At 41.8% G+C, this 16,394-nt stretch overlaps 1 protein-coding gene, 1 long non-coding RNA gene and 1 pseudogene across 2 annotated transcripts; 2 read left to right on the top strand and 1 right to left on the bottom strand.

Annotated features, from left to right (window-relative positions):
• Positions 1 to 156: 156 nt before the first annotated feature.
• LOC123471103 lies at positions 157 to 1,609 on the top strand. The gene is made up of 3 exons (XR_006645054.1): positions 157 to 439; positions 540 to 568; positions 690 to 1,609. It is a non-coding gene; the product is annotated as an uncharacterized LOC123471103 (long non-coding RNA).
• On the bottom strand, positions 1,451 to 15,178 carry LOC116919406 (annotated as a pseudogene).
• LOC116919404 lies at positions 6,629 to 12,987 on the top strand (the record flags this gene model as incomplete). The annotated part of the gene is made up of 9 exons (XM_045179305.1): positions 6,629 to 7,710; positions 7,860 to 8,130; positions 8,207 to 8,712; positions 8,781 to 8,905; positions 8,964 to 9,664; positions 9,728 to 10,239; positions 10,306 to 10,430; positions 10,492 to 11,214; positions 12,280 to 12,987. Coding segments are annotated over exons 2-9 (3,654 nt in total), but the record flags the coding sequence as incomplete, so codon positions are not given.
• Positions 15,179 to 16,394: the final 1,216 nt, after the last annotated feature.

Raw genomic sequence — 16,394 nt, 5'->3', positions numbered from 1 at the left:
CATTGTTCATTCAATTGAAGAGGCTGCAACAATCATGCATCAGGCATGGTATAATAGCATCTATTCTAGGCTATAGGCCTACCTTGCCAGAGTCATCTGACCTTGCATCAGGAATACAGAAGAAATAAAAGTGATTAATATTGAACGTTTTAGCAAGTTAAGGATTTAACTGTACCTATTTTTCCATTCCGCTTATTCGCTCTCTACAATGCCACAAAATCTCTCTGCTTTTAGATAAACATATTACCATGATATATCACAGTCAAAGCTGTAAATATCAATCAGCGAATCAGGCGTCACGCGTCAGGGACGACAGGCAGGATTCCTCACCAGAGGGAGAATTGCGATGTTTTTCGATTCTCTTGAAAAAACTAAAAAAGACATGGCCTTTAAATTGTTCTTATTTTTCAACGCGTTAATTGTTATGGGACTTCTAAAAGTAAGCAATGATAAGAAAAAATATGAAAAACAAATCGATAAATGTGAAACTCTTCACTTAATATGTCAAATAATATCATGTTGCTTATTTTTCTTTGCAGTTTATACTTGATTTCTTTTATAGACAAAGGTGAGTCAGTAACACTCCCAGTATTGCAGCTTATGAAGTTTTTATAAGAAATAAACAAATTCATTGAGTTGATCTTAAATGTTTACGCTACAAAATATCGTTTTCTCTTCTATTTTTCTAGTAGACTCTGAATGAACCTGTGCCACCATCCACCATCTCCACATGAATGAGTTCATTTGCTGCACAAACAACCAACCAACCACACACAGCAAACACCACAATAATTTGCAACCTTTGGGACCAAATAACCCAGAAGTTCTAAACCCTTAATTGACCCGGCACTACACCATTTTTTAAATAACTACAATGTTTAGGAAAATTGTTCAAAGACACCAATTCGTTGGCGAACAAACCATGAACCTTACTGATACCTATGCACTATTCAATTTAAAATTGCTACCAAGTCCTCCAACATAGCGATCCGATGCTTTACCATTGAGCTACGAATGACACCTGTAACACTTCTACTTCTTCGACACATTAACATAACTGCACGAGTTAAATAGTCCCTCAGACGACAATGGAAGGATATAGGAAGGCAATGCTAGAATGTTATGGCAACCGACGCCTAATTCGGTGGTTAGATTCACAGTTATGTTCCACAGGATCTTCCAAACATGCTAGGAAGTATACCATTCAAGTGCACCAACAATGTTGAGAAACATACCAACAATGACAACACCAACTTTTGCCAAGTGAGTAAGTTGTGGGATGAACATGTTTTAAGAATGGGTAATATAAGAGACAAACATTTCTTTAAACAAATGGACTTTTTGTCGATCACATTGCGCACTGCATTTTACTTTAGTTGATTTGAGTTGCAAGGTTTATTTATATCTAATCTAACAAAAATGTTTCCCTCCCAAGTGAACACGTTCTGTCTGAATGGCCACACAATGCTGGGTATGTATTGATATGATCGGTGGATTGGATTAAGAGTTGAGGCGTATGGTAGATGACAACAAGAATTCGCCCTCGCTCACACATACAGGGCTCACGAAAATGAGAAATAAAATGTTGCTTCAAAGAATCGGAAAAGAAGAAAAAAGAATAGGGGATGAATGACAACTATGGGGGAGAAAAACAGCATTTAAAATATTCGTTACAAAAGTTCTAATTTGCCTTGTAGAGTACGGAATTCGGCTATGAGGGCAGGTGATGTGGCGTGAGTCGTGCAAAATAGATCCGTCAAATAGACACCAACGGCCTCGACACACTGTCCTATAAGAGCTCGACGATCGGCTGTCGGCACCAGGGCTGCCAAGCCTCCAGTAGAGGAATCAACAAGCCGATTTAACATGTCGGCCAGCACTTTGAGCAAGTGATTGGGTTTGCCTTCAGCTTGCCAAACGACATCCTTTGCGCCGTACAGGCGATTGTAAACGGCAAAAAGACGCTGGAACGATACTCCAGCTGTCAGTATGATGGAAACGGCCCAGCCTAGCAATTAAGCATAAAAACATTGATCGAAATGCATTCCAAAGAACATAAAAATAATTGAAATTTACCTGGTGGGCCATTCCAGCGAACTGAATATGTTTCCAGGGTCTTAACGAGGAACTCCAAAGGGAAAAATTGCTCTGACTGGGCATAAGTTCGACCTAGCGTTTTCATTTTGCTACCCAGGGTGGCCAGTTTTAGTTTCGGTGTCGGCACTACTCAGTTTCTTGACTTCAGCATTGATAATATTTTGCCAAATGCTGGTCACCAGAGCCGAGTCGTAATGATTGGCGCAGTGCAAAATAGCCAGTTTGCATTCCCACAGACCCAATGGCTCAGCGAACTGCTCGTATAGTTGAGTCACGTCAAGCAAGTCGGAATGTAAACGGCTGATGGTGTCGGCATCTCGACTGGGCAACCGAGAGACGGCTTCCAGCACTTGAGACTGGACTTTAGCCACGTCCATTTTCTCCTCCATTTCGTAGAGGAACTGGCCCTGAACGGCGTTACCGAAGGAGCTCGTCTCAGCCGCTCGCGCGCACACAATGGCCCGCGAAAGGTATTCTATTCTCATCGGAAGACTTATGGCCGTGCTGTGGGCATCAGCTAGACGGGAAAGAACTCGTGCAGCGGCGATAAACTGGCCACTTTTTTCGTAAAACTTCCATAACAGATCGTATTTTGCCACTAAATCTGTTTGCTGCTGTTGACCAACCTAGAAAGAAAAGAAAAAACGGATTCGAACTACTTATTTGGGCCCGATTTATAGACATCAATAAATTCAATCATACCTGACCAACTGTTTGCCTCTTGAGGTAATTCTCCAAGTGGGGCGACTGAATTTCCAACAACTTGTCGTCCCACTTGTTGTCCGTCAACCAATCGAAAATGGCAACATGACATAGTTCATCATCCGATTGCAAGGCAAGAGAAAGAGTTTCATCTGCCAACCGCTGCGCTTCTAATGGGCTTAGTCCCTCCTCGTATCCCTGTGGAGTCGTTTGTACCATCGGTCCGGGTGATTTGGGCACGCTGGGCGACTGAGGATGGCACGCAGCGGCCGTGTAGAGTTTCTGCAAAACAAGGCACATTTGCTGGTAGCAATTTTTACGAGCCAAAAGCGCCTCGACAGCGGCAGGATCTTCTTGTTGGCCACTGTAGCATTGTTGGGCACGGTGCTGAGGGTCGAGCTTCTCAGCCACGACGCAGCAGAGCTCCACCACGCCTCCGAAGTACTGACAAGCGGACAACTGTTGGCAAACATGCGCCAAATTGATGCGAGCCGGAATCTGCTTGCACGTTTCCAGCGTTTGCTGCAGCAGACGCTCCTTGTCCATGCGGCTCATGCTGTTCGTTCGAGCCTTGAGAAGTTGCTCGTTGACTTTAGTGCATAGAGCATCCTTAAAAAGGAATGAAAATTTAGTTAACAATTTTGCTTCAGTTTCATTGGCAAGTAAACAGTTACCTCATTGCGGTAGAGAGACGGGCAGACCTGTATCAATTTTTCGCTGATGGCGTCCGTACTGGCCGCATCATCCAAGTATCGATGAATCAGTGCGTTGATCAGCCCAATGCAGGTGTCAGAACCGGAAAGAATGAGGTCGCGGAACAACGTTGTCTTGAGTGACATCCGCATTTCAGCCGAGCAAATGGAGCTGGTGATCACACAACACTTTCCAGAGAGCAAGTATTTCGACAGTATAATCCAACAATTGTTTCATGGCCATAGAGATTTTCTCTCCTGCATTTGAGCATCCTGCAGTTTTTAATCCATATAAAAATAATAATTGAAATATTAATAATTAAACAAAAGGAATGATAACTGATCAGTTGGACATCTATGAAAAATGTTCAGTATACCGGAAGGCGACCCTTCTCACTGGACTGGTAGCTCTGCGGACCGTTTTGATGGATATTGGCATGAACGAATCCCTTAAGAGCATTCAGTTGGCCGAGCACAGTTAACAACTCTTCACTGTTGACGACACTGTCCAGCAACGGCTGATGGGGCTTTCCTACATCTCTGGCCAGCGGCATAAGCCAAAGTGGCCTCAGTATGCGTCCGAGATAAAGGTAAAGTCCGTTATGTCGACCAGAGAATTGATAGTCGGTCAATTCTGCGCCACCACTGCTAGTCACCACGTTATTCGAATGGGGCGAGTAAGGTTGCATTTGGGGAGTCGAAATGGCATTTGGGTTGAATCCCCCCCCTCCTCCAGAATCAGGTGAACTAAAAGTAAAACGCGACTGTTGGTGGTGGAAGTTGCTAGGTGTACTGTTCATATGAGCGGGCGAGTTGACGACAAAAGGAGACGCGGGTGACGAAATGGGATGAGCCTAGATGAGACGGATGAGACGGAGAGACTTTTACGTCGCCACCAAGTAGGAAGAAGGCGAGAGCAGCCCAGTCAGCCAGCTGGGAGTCCTGAATGCTCGTCGAACATGCCAAAATCAGGGCAGTGGCACAGGCTTGTTCTTCTTGCAGAACCTGGAAAAAAGCACGAACGGCCGTGTTGTCCGGCCCTGAAGCGTCAAACAGTAATTGATGGAGAATATCCACAGGCCTAAGTTGGGAGACGACGTGGCAGCATTGCGTCTTCAGGAAAATGAACTTTCGAGGTCCCACAGCATGTTACGTTACAATAAGTGAAGGCTCAGGTGCTGGAGGGGCAAAGATTGACGGATCGATTTGTCTTTGGAGGGTAGGAGTAACTTCTGCCAATGACCATCTCTTTCCGTCCAACCCCAGCGTGTTTTGCGTCTCTGAAAGTGTCTGGGCAGCTGGAAAATTTAAATTGGACAATGTCCTGGCTACATCGTTCCCGGATGCTGTGATGGTAGTTAAAAACGTGATTCCCACGCATTGGCCGCGTAACCAGGCGGTAGACGCACTTGGAACAGCTAAATCGTCACCAGGCGGCTAGAAGGCGTAGCTCCGCTGAATGTACGTCAGGACAAAGTGTTTAAGTACAGACGGAACAACAGAGGCATTAATTTGCGACCAAATGCAAGTTGGTCGATTCGCTCGACTCGATGGGCGCAATACCAACCAACGGTCGGAAACCAACAACGGTCGGAATCCGCCGTTCTGTTGACGGAAAATTTCCTCAGTAATTTCGTTTCTATTGGCAGCATTTCATTCAATACCTGCAATATTGGCGACAGACTGGACGATGGTATTGATACCGATGGCTGTCACCCGAGTCATGGCTTGCCCGTCTGTTTCTAAATCGTACATCTTAATGGTTCCCTTTTCCGGTCGTGAGACGAGCGAAAGGCCTGCGAACTTACAATCCAATTAGTATTGTAGGAGAACAATCTTTACTTTTAAGTAATACCTGATAAAAAGTTTTCGTAAATGCAACCATGTCTCGCTCCCATCAAGATTCGACCGCCGGTCGTACCCTTGATGGTTATTACAATGTCGGTTTCATCTATTGGAACGGTGAACAATGGTTCGGGTAACAGGTGCATTTCTTAGTAGTTGGTATTAAAGCTGGATAAACTAGCTCCTACGATGAACAATTTCCACAGCTTGGGGCAAGGCACAAGAGGTATTGGATGTGTGGTTGACAGATGCCCGGTTTGCCCGACCAGCTATATGGTAATAATTGGTTCACTTAAACCATAGAAAAATTCACCACTAACTGCATGATTAGAGAAATAATTAGTGTCCAAACACGTGTACATATATATACCACTTTCAATGCTCTACCAGATGTGTTAATTGAGATGGAAAAGCTTCATCACACATGATGAAAGATGGATAAGTGAAAGTTAAGGATGCATATGCATGGAAGTCCAATAGTTGCATTTACTAGCACACATTTAGCAGACACAAGCAGTGTTCCTCCCAATTTTTGTTCTCTGTTCTCATTGAAAGTCTTGTGATCGCTATCCCAGCCATACCTTAAAAGAAAATTCTTAGTCACAATTTAAGAAAAAATCCAGCATATACAGAAATAAATGTGCATCTTCTTCCACACATTACCTGTATTACAGGAAGCCCGAATTGTGGTAAAATGCAGTTCATATCAATACCATATGTTCTACACAGGTTTTTGGTGTATAAGCCTTTGATTCATTCTGGTTTTTGGATTGCATTCGAATTTTCCAACTCCATGCAGAACTGGTGCTAGTTCATTTAAAACAAATACGAAGACGTCATCGGAATTTTGTCAATGGGGCGTTTCGTCATTTACCAATGTTTAAAATAAAAATGATTGATTGATTGAAGTTTCGGGGCCAGACCTATCCTCAGATTCGAAAGATGTAAAAAATAGTTTGCTTTTTTGGTTGATGATTCCTTTCTAACGCCATCTTGCGACTAAGACGGGAAAAGTCAGAGTGAAGGATTTACTGCGTACTGAACGATAGTATCGCCGGTGATAGCAGGCCACCCAAATTACGGTAAGGAATGTGATTTCTTTGTTCTACACTGTATAGCAGTGTACATAAAAAAACAGCCAATGTAATATGGCTGGTTAATAATGCAGCAAAACCTAGAACGATTTTGCTGTTCTAACCATCTACAAATTGTCGATTGTGTTTTCTTTTTCCCTCGACGGTAGACCTTTTGTACAATGCAGACGACGAGAAATCAAGAGCCCTCTTTGTTGCAACACATCTGTAAGACGCAAAAAAAAACAAACAAAACAGAACGGAAATAGCTTTGTATATAGGAATGACAACACAAGCTAACGTTTCCTGCTTGGAGATATCGTAAAAGCTAACCCACTTTCAACGTATATTTTAAAAAGGAAATGACTCACGCATTTTCTAGGAAAGTAGTAAACCGCATGTTAAACACGGTATAGAAGAAAAATACAATTGACATTTCACCATCGAAGTATACGGTCGTGAGAGAGAAAACTAACCAAAACATTTAAAGATAACTAGAGTCATTACTTGGTGACCTGGATTTTTGTTTGTTTTTTACGTAAGGCATCAGACAAAATGCCAACGCGTGATACCTTTTTATCGAATATTTGAACGTAGCGTTTGGTAACCGAGTGTTCCCGGTCGTCCTCTTTTCGGTGTCCCCGATTTCACGGCGAACGGGCCGAGCTTTTATGGCTTTTTCGCATGTGTCTTTATTTCTTTTTCTTTCTTGTTTCTCCTTCCAAAGTTTTCCCTTCTCTGATATTCGTACACAAAAAACAAATGAAAACACGAGCAAAGAAGAAGGAGAAAAAGAAGACGGTCGAAGTCCATTTGAAATAATATACACTGTTGCCTCTGGCGCTAGAATGCAAAATGTTTAAAAATGGGAGGAGCTAGAGGAAAAAGAACTGAGAGACGAAGATACTCCGCTCCCCGAAAATAAATTCCAGTTGTGGCTCAGCTCTCAGACAGTCGAGTTGTTATCATCGCCTTCACCATTTTACACAGCGATTGGAAGAAAAAAAAAACATTTCAAAAAGTGAATTGTGGCCTCAATTGGCATTATTTTTTCGTTTTTCATTTAGGAACATTGAACGGAAAGTATAGCCAAAGTAAAGAATCTTCCTTCATAAACAAAATAATTAGATAAGAAAATTGCACAGTTATTCCTTATTTGGTCACTGTCGAATATGGTCGTGTTGTAACTCGTTCTATTTCTCAAGTTGTGCGTGTCCTCGAATTCGACCTACTAAAAAAAGAATTTGGCAAAACTTCAAGAAAATACGTCACTGCCATTGCACACGGATCACCAGAAGACGGTAATATGTTATCTGTATTAGACTTTGAATTTATTTGATGCTTTACAGATAACCTCAAAGCGATTCAACTTTGAAGTCAGGGTTGTTCGGTGTCAAATCACATTTTCCACACAGCAGTTTGCCAAATTCCTTATTTTGATATCCGCTAGGTGCAACTTAACTGAAAATGTCCTCGCCTGTTTCCTCAAGTTTTACTGGAAATATCAACGGCATTCAGTTCGATCGCCAAGATTTTTTCGGGGAAGGTGGCTCTGATTCAGTGCAAAGTGGCACATTTAATGGTCAAAGAGTAGCAATAAAAAGAATCGAGTTGACCAAAGGCACGGATCAATCATTTGGCAACGAGTTTGAAACTCTGCAGCAGTTAGAGCATCCGAATGTCGTCAGACTTCTTCAATGTGGAAATGACAACAACTTTAGGTAAGAAAATATTTTGTCTTGTTTTAAACAGCAATGTGATGGCAATAATGATTTTTTTTTTCTTGCCGTTTAAAAGGTACTATGCATTCGAATGGTGTGGCGCCTCGTTAGATCAGCTGTTTTTGAAGGCGGATGACACTCGAAAATATAATGGGCCTATGCCACACCATATTGATATTTCGCTTCAGTTAGCTTCAGGTCTCGAATACATCCATTCAAGGAATTTTGTTCATGGGAACATTAAACCAGAAAATGTTCTGATTTCGGCGGGATCTGCTGGCCAAGATGAGATAACACTCAAATGGGCAAACTCTGGACTGACCAGATACGCCAGTAAACGAGCAAAGATAACAAGTCAAGTGGGAGGAAACAATGCATGGTTAGCCCCAGAGTTGCTGTTGCTGAAATTGGGTGGCAACTTGCACGGAAACAAGTATCAGGGGACCGTCAAAAGCGACATCTTTGCACAAGGACTCATTTTCGGTAGTCTGTTCTTGAATGGGGAACATCTTTACGGTACCATGGAAAATGAAGACGAAATAACCGAAAACATAACGAACGGAAATCCCATCAACATGCAAAGTAATTTCCTATTTAACGACTTCAATAATGCCTTTTCTGTAAATAAAGAATTCGTTGCTTTATAATAGAAATGAATCGCATATTAAGGGACTGTTACGAGGATGAGATTTTTAAAAAAATTTTGGAAAACGACCCCAATAAAAGGATGACATCGACAGCAGTTGTTAATCAACTAAAAACCATCAAGGATAAGGTATTGAATGATTTTATGCAAGTCAAGTAATCATCTAAACAAAATTTACGCAATTTAGATTTCTGGAACAGAAAAAGAATTGCTTCAGTTATGTGCTCGTGATTCTCGATTGGATTTATCATTAAAAATAAAAAACTTAATTTCCTTTGGAATCAACATTAACGTAAAGGACAATGATGGAAGTAATGCACTCCATCTTCTGTGTCGATACTATTCACGTTATGAATTAATTGCAGCAATTAACCTCGTAATCCAAAGCGGAATCGACGTGAATGCAAGAGATTACAATGGGTTGAATGCCCTTCATTATTTGTGTCGATACAATGCAACCCCAAACTTAATCGACGCCATTCAGAACTTAATTAAACTGGAAATCGACCCAAAAGCAAAATCCAACGATGGATCAAATGCGCTCCATTTTTTGACTCGATACAATTCAAGCTCAGACTTCAAGAACGCACTTGAAATTTTGATCGAATCTGGAATCAACGTGCTTGAAAAAGACAACGACGGATGGAATATGTTTTACTACTTGGAAATTAAAAATAAGGAGGAAATGAAAATTTGGTACGACCGCAAAGCTCCATTAGGGCAGGGTGGCTATGGTCAGGTATTTAAAGGGAAATACGGAGGCCGTGAAGTCGCAGTAAAAAGAGTTCAACGACATCGCGTCAACGAAATAGAAGAAGAAGCTTTGCAAAAATTAGATCATCCAAACGTCGTCAAACTTCTTAACTGTGAAAGTGATGACAATTTTAGGTGAAATTATTTTGTCTTATTTTCAAAAAGTAAAATTACATCAGTTACTTTGGCACGTTGCAGGATGTATGTATTGGAATTATGCGACGCCTCTTTAGATCAGCTCTTCCTGGAGCCGAATCACCCCAAGAAATACGACGGACCTATGCCACGTTATATTCACGTTTTTCTTCAATTAGCTTCGGGGCTCAAACACATCCATTCGAAGCAAATAATCCACAGAGACATAAAACCGCAAAACGTGCTCATATCAAAGGCACCTACCAGCCGAAGCAATGAGGTAATAATCAAATGGGCTGATTTTGGATTGTCCAAATTCGTAGATGAAGAAGGCAATCACTCGTGGTCTGGAGTAAGAGGAACCATAAATTGGTACGCCCCCGAGGTGCTGAAGATAAGCAATAACACAAAAGAGGCAGAAGAGGCAAAAAAGCTTGAAGGAACAGTCAAGAGCGATGTATTCGCCCTAGGCCTTGTCTTCGGGTTTCTTTTCTTGAAAGGAGAACATGTTTATGGTTCCAGTGAAAGAGAAATTTACGACAACGTAATTGCAAAGCAACCGATCAACTTGAAGAGTAATTCCCAACATACTTGCAAAACATTATTGTTCTGTTAGTTAAAATTTTATTTCTTGCTACTAGAAACTGACAGAAAATTACTAGAAATTTATCAGAATAACCTACTTCAGAAAATGTTGGAAAATGATCCTAGCAAAAGGATGACATCGGCAGAAGTAGTCGAACAACTGAAATCTATCGAGGACAAGGTATTTAAATTTTATGCAAGTCAAGCAATCATCTGCATGAATGTCCCTTTATTCGATTCAGCTTGCAGAAAAAGAGAAACAATTGCGTGATCTATGTGCTGGTCGTAAACCTCTTGATAATTTCGGATTTTTTCTTCATTTAACAACAAAAATCCAAAACTTGATTCGCTTTGGAATCGACGTGAATGCAAAGAACCAATTTGGATTAAATGCACTTCATCTCTTGTGTCAACACAATTCCGGTAGACACTTAATCGAGGCAATTAAAGTATTGATCGATTTTGGTATCGACAAGGACGCAAAGACGGAAAAGGGTTGGAATGCACTTCATTTATTGTGCGCTAACAGTTCCAGTCCACACTTAATCGAGGCAATTCAAGAATTGATCAAACTCGGCATCGACAAGGACGCAAAGGAGAACAACGGCTGGAATGCACTTCATATATTGTGCTCAAAACGTTCCAGTCCACACTTAATCCAGGCAATTCAAGAATTGATCAAACTCGGCATCGACAAGGACGCAAAGACGGAAAAAGGTTCGAATGCACTTCATGTTTTGTGCTCAAACAGTTCCAGTCCACACTTAATCCAGGCCATTCAAGAATTGATCAAACTCGGCATCGACAAGGACGCAAATACGGAAAACGGTTGGAATGCTCTTCATCTTTTGTGCTCTTACAGATCCAGTCCACACTTAATCGAGGCAATTCGAGAATTGATCAAACTCGGCATCGACAAGGACGCAAAGGATATCCAGGGCTGGAATGCACTTCATCTTTTGTGCGCTAACAGTTCCAGTCCACACTTAATCGAGGCAATTCGAGAATTGATCAAACTCGGTATCGACAAGGACGCAAAGGAGAAACATGGTGGGAATGCACTTCATCTTTTGTGCGCTAACAGTTCCAGTCCACACTTAATCGAGGCAATTCAAGAATTGATCAAACTCGGCATCGACAAGGACGCAAAGACGGAAAAAGGTTCGAATGCACTTCATGTTTTGTGCTCAAACAGTTCCAGTCCACACTTAATCCAGGCCATTCAAGAATTGATCAAACTCGGCATCGACAAGGACGCAAATACGGAAAACGGTTGGAATGCTCTTCATCTTTTGTGCTCTTACAGATCCAGTCCACACTTAATCGAGGCAATTCGAGAATTGATCAAACTCGGCATCGACAAGGACGCAAAGGATATCCAGGGCTGGAATGCACTTCATCTTTTGTGCGCTAACAGTTCCAGTCCACACTTAATCGAGGCAATTCGAGAATTGATCAAACTCGGTATCGACAAGGACGCAAAGGAGAAACATGGTGGGAATGCACTTCATCTTTTGTGCGCTAACAGTTCCAGTCCACACTTAATCGAGGCAATTCAAGAATTGATCAAACTCGGCATCGACAAGGACGCAAAGGATATCCAGGGCTGGAATGCACTTCATCTTTTGTGCTCAAAAAGTTCCAGTCAACACATCATCGAGGCAATTCAAGAATTGATCAAACTCGGCATCGACAAGGGCGCAAAGAAGAAAGATGGATGGAATGCACTTCATCATTTGTGCGGTCACAGTTCCAGTCCACACTTAATCGAGGCAATTCGAGAATTGATCAAACTCGGCATCGACAAGGACGCAAAGGATATCCAGGGCTGGAATGCACTTCATCTTTTGTGCGCTAACAGTTCCAGTCCACACTTAATCGAGGCAATTCGAGAATTGATCAAACTCGGCATCGACAAGGACGCAAAGACGGAAAAAGGTTCGAATGCACTTCATCTTTTGTGCTCAAACAGTTCCAGTCCACACTTAATCGAGGCAATTCGAGAATTGATCAAACTCGGTATCGACAAGGACGCAAAGGAGAAACATGGTGGGAATGCACTTCATCTTTTGTGCGCTAACAGTTCCAGTCCACACTTAATCGAGGCAATTCAAGAATTGATCAAACTCGGCATCGACAAGGACGCAAAGGATATCCAGGGCTGGAATGCACTTCATCTTTTGTGCTCAAAAAGTTCCAGTCAACACATCATCGAGGCAATTCAAGAATTGATCAAACTCGGCATCGACAAGGGCGCAAAGCAGAAAGATGGATGGAATGCACTTCATTATTTGTGCGGTAGCAGTTCCAGTCCACACTTAATCGAGGCAATTCGAGAATTGATCAAACTCGGCATCGACAAGGACGCAAAGACGGAAAAAGGTTCGAATGCACTTCATCTTTTGTGCTCAAACAGTTCCAGTCCACACTTAATCGAGGCAATTCGAGAATTGATCAAACTCGGCATCGACAAGGACGCAAAGGAGAACAACGGCGGGAATGCACTTCATATATTGTGCTCAACCAGTTCCAGTCCAAACTTAATCGAGGCAATTCAAGAATTGATCAAACTCGGCATCGACAAGGGCGCAAAGCAGAAAGATGGATGGAATGCACTTCATCATTTGTGCGGTTGCAGTTCCAGTCCACACTTAATCGAGGCAATTCGAGAATTGATCAAACTCGGCATCGACAAGGACTCAAAGACGGAAAAGGGTTGGAATGCACTTCATCTTTTGTGCTCTTACAGTTCCAGTCCACACTTAATCGGGGCAGTTCAAGAATTGATCAAACTCGGCATCGACAAGGACGCAAAGATGGAAAATGGTTGGAATGCACTTCATTTATTGTGCGCTAACAGTTCCAGTCCACACTTAATCGGGGCAGTTCAAGAATTGATCAAACTCGGCATCGACAAGGACGCAAAGGATAACAAGGGCTGGAATGCACTTCATTTTTTGTGCTCAAACAGTTCCAGTCCACACTTAGTCGAGGCTATTCAAGAATTGATCAAACTCGGCATCGACAAGGACGCAAAGGATAACAAGGGCTGGAATGCACTTCATTTTTTGTGCGCTAACAGTTCCAGTCCACACTTAGTCGAGGCAGTTCAAGAATTGATCAAACTCGGAATCGACAAGGACGCAAAGGAGGAAGATGGTTTGAATGCACTTCATCTTTTGTGCTCAAACAGTTCCAGTCAACACTTAGTCGAGGCTATTCAAGAATTGATCAAACTCGGCATCGACAAGGACGCAAAGGCGAACAACGGCAGGAATGCACTTCATTTTCTGTGCGCTAAGAATTCCAGTCCACACTTAGTCGAGGCTATTCAAGAATTGATCAAACTCGGCATCGACAAGGACGCTAAAACCAATGCTGGATCGAGTGCACTTGATTTGAGTCGGGGGAATAAAAATCTTGCTATCCACAACGTGAATGAAATCTTTGGAACCAGATGAGTTGCATTCACAATTACAAGAGCTAAGATCTAGTTGTCTTTATCCTTCCCTATCGACTATTCCGTTGTGTATCATTGCAATAATCATTAGAAATGTTTTGTTTCTTCACAAATAAAAAGAATTTTCAAATGTAAGCATTAAGCTGCTCGACTTGTTGGCGAAAGACCGCCTTTTCTTTGCATATTGCAAAATGAAGGACCACACGCTAAAGAGCAGTGATAGCAACAAGTCTATCAAACATCACATATCAAAGGATAATTCACAGGAAAATATTTTCTATTATGGTTTTAAAATTTTCATATTGGCTGAAAACAAGACATTAGGAGAGTAATGGGGTGCGCATTGTTAATTAGGGTAATTATGACAAGACCAGAGAAGTCTTTTTGAAACGGTGACAGTTACTCGTGGCTTTTTCTACCACTGAAGACAAATTAAAAACATTAAACGCCCAAAATAATCGAGAAATGCAGACACAAGAGAGAAGATTTCAGCCATAGCCACATGGACATCATTGGAACTGAGATTTGTCAAAGTCAAATTAAGGAGGGCGAGGGCCAAAATAATTCAACAAGCTCACGTTTAAAGGAAATTTAATGCAATTTATTGATTCAGAAGGCAACGACGAATGGAAATCGCTCCTCATTTTTTAGCAAAAGTGTTCAAGCTGAAATTTAAGTTGCGCGGTCACAATCTTAATATATTGAATGGATGTGAAATGAACCGATTGCATTAATTATTCAATGACCTTGAGACAATTCACAGTAGGTGATTCTAGAAATAGATCAGCGCATATTTTTAACAAACGTTCAAAGACTAGAATAATCAATAAGGCAATTGCCATGCATTGTCATGAAGCTAAGATGAAATCGTATTAATTAAAATCATAATTTCATAACGAATTGTTTCACCCCTCCTGTTAGTTCCGAGTTATTTTCGAGTATTCGCCCAGCGTATTGAAGACAATGGAATCTGCACGTCATCACGTAAGTAACCTTGACTCATTTTTGGTCAAACATACGACGATACAGTACGGAAATGAAATAATACAAACAGCGATTGTAAAATGATTTTGAACTGATAGATCCAATTGGTTATGGAAAGTGGTAAAAAGTACGGATTAGTTCCTCAATAGGATAGACTTGAAAAGAAAGAACTGAAAAGTTAGCGCTTCTTGCTCTACTAAAATTGGGATTCGAGGGGAGGAGGCAGTACAGTTCAAACCACCAATTCACCGCCGTGCGACTTGTACATCTTTCGTAACTTGCCGATCAAACAAAATAAAAGGTGGGCAACATTGAAAATGCACAAATTAGTAGCGTGAAATAAAGTTCTAACCTGCTTCTATTCCATCAAAGAAAAAGAAAAGCTTTCACAGGCTAGCAAAGAGGACAGATGAACATCTTCGTTGGGCACAAGCTCTAACATCACTGATTCACTGTCGTTGCTCGTTGAGATACTTTTGAAAATGCGACCCCCCACCAGGCACAATAAGGTGGGTGTGGATGGCGCGAACAAGCGACTAATACGTTGCCAGACGCGAAATTTGAAACAATACAAAAGCACCAAAGAGAGAAATAAAAATAAATAGAGCCATAGATTTAATGGGTTGACTACTCCGTGTTGAAACTCTTATATGAACAACCCATCAACAATTTTTCAACGTCATCTGCACTGAAATTCGAAATGCTTTTGTATCGAAAGACAACTAGACGGGAACAAGCCGAGCCCTTCGAAATAAGACAATGGCGTCTTTTTTTTTGTGGACTATTAGGGAATGTAGTGGGCTGTTTAGTAGTGCCTTTTTGGGACGTAGGGGCACTGAAAGTTTTCTCACTTTCTCCTTTCCAGTTTTCCCCGCCTTCTTTGTTCTCATTTCATATGTCTACACACGACAAGAACAAGGAGGAGGAGAAAAAGTTGTCTGTTTGGCAAATGGTTCGCTCCCTCTGGCGCTAAAATGCGAAATGTTATCAAAGGAAAGGAGCTTGAGGGAAACCAAGCTAAGAGGAGAAACAGTTATTAAAGTATAGTAATCAGGAGAGTTATCAACTAAAGGCGTTGGCCGTTTGCTAAGGCCTGGAAGAAGGCAAACGCAACAGCACTCTTCGAAAACTGGACACTGATGGCTTAAGCTATTTAAACACATTCCGAAACTTCCTTATTCGTTCGTGTGCTGTTTAAATACTTTGGAGGAAATTCACTTCGACCGCACTGCACTGTTGGGAATAGGGAAATCTGCCGGGGTTTATCGAGGAGAGTTGAACGGTCGCCAATGTGCAGTCAAAAGAGTTTCACGAGAGAAAGTCAAAGAATACGAAGAGAAAAGTTATGGAGAGGTTGAAGGATCATCGAAACATTGTCAAACTTCTCTATGCTGTGAAAAGGGAGAACAATTCGTGTCAAGTTATTTTGTCTTGTTTTCACAAGCCAAACGCTCTCATTTCATCCCCCGTCCTCCATTTTTACAGTAACTACGTTGGATTGGAATTGTGTGTCGCCTCGTCGGAAAAGCTGGTGGTGAAACTGGATGGCGCAAAAAGATACAACGGACCGCCCATACCACATGATTTCAACATTTCCCCCTCAAATTAGCTTTAGGTCACGAACAAAGTCATTCGAAGAATGTCATTCATCGACACATTCAAACCGGAAAACATCCTGATTTTGGTGCGAGGCGCCGGCCA

The sequence above is a fragment of the Daphnia magna genome, linkage group LG1 (assembly GCF_020631705.1).
Source record: "Daphnia magna isolate NIES linkage group LG1, ASM2063170v1.1, whole genome shotgun sequence".
In the NCBI taxonomy this organism is placed as follows: Eukaryota; Metazoa; Arthropoda; class Branchiopoda; order Diplostraca; family Daphniidae; genus Daphnia; species Daphnia magna.
Note: the sequence above shows the minus strand (reverse complement) of the source record. Positions and strands in the feature narration are given on the sequence as shown.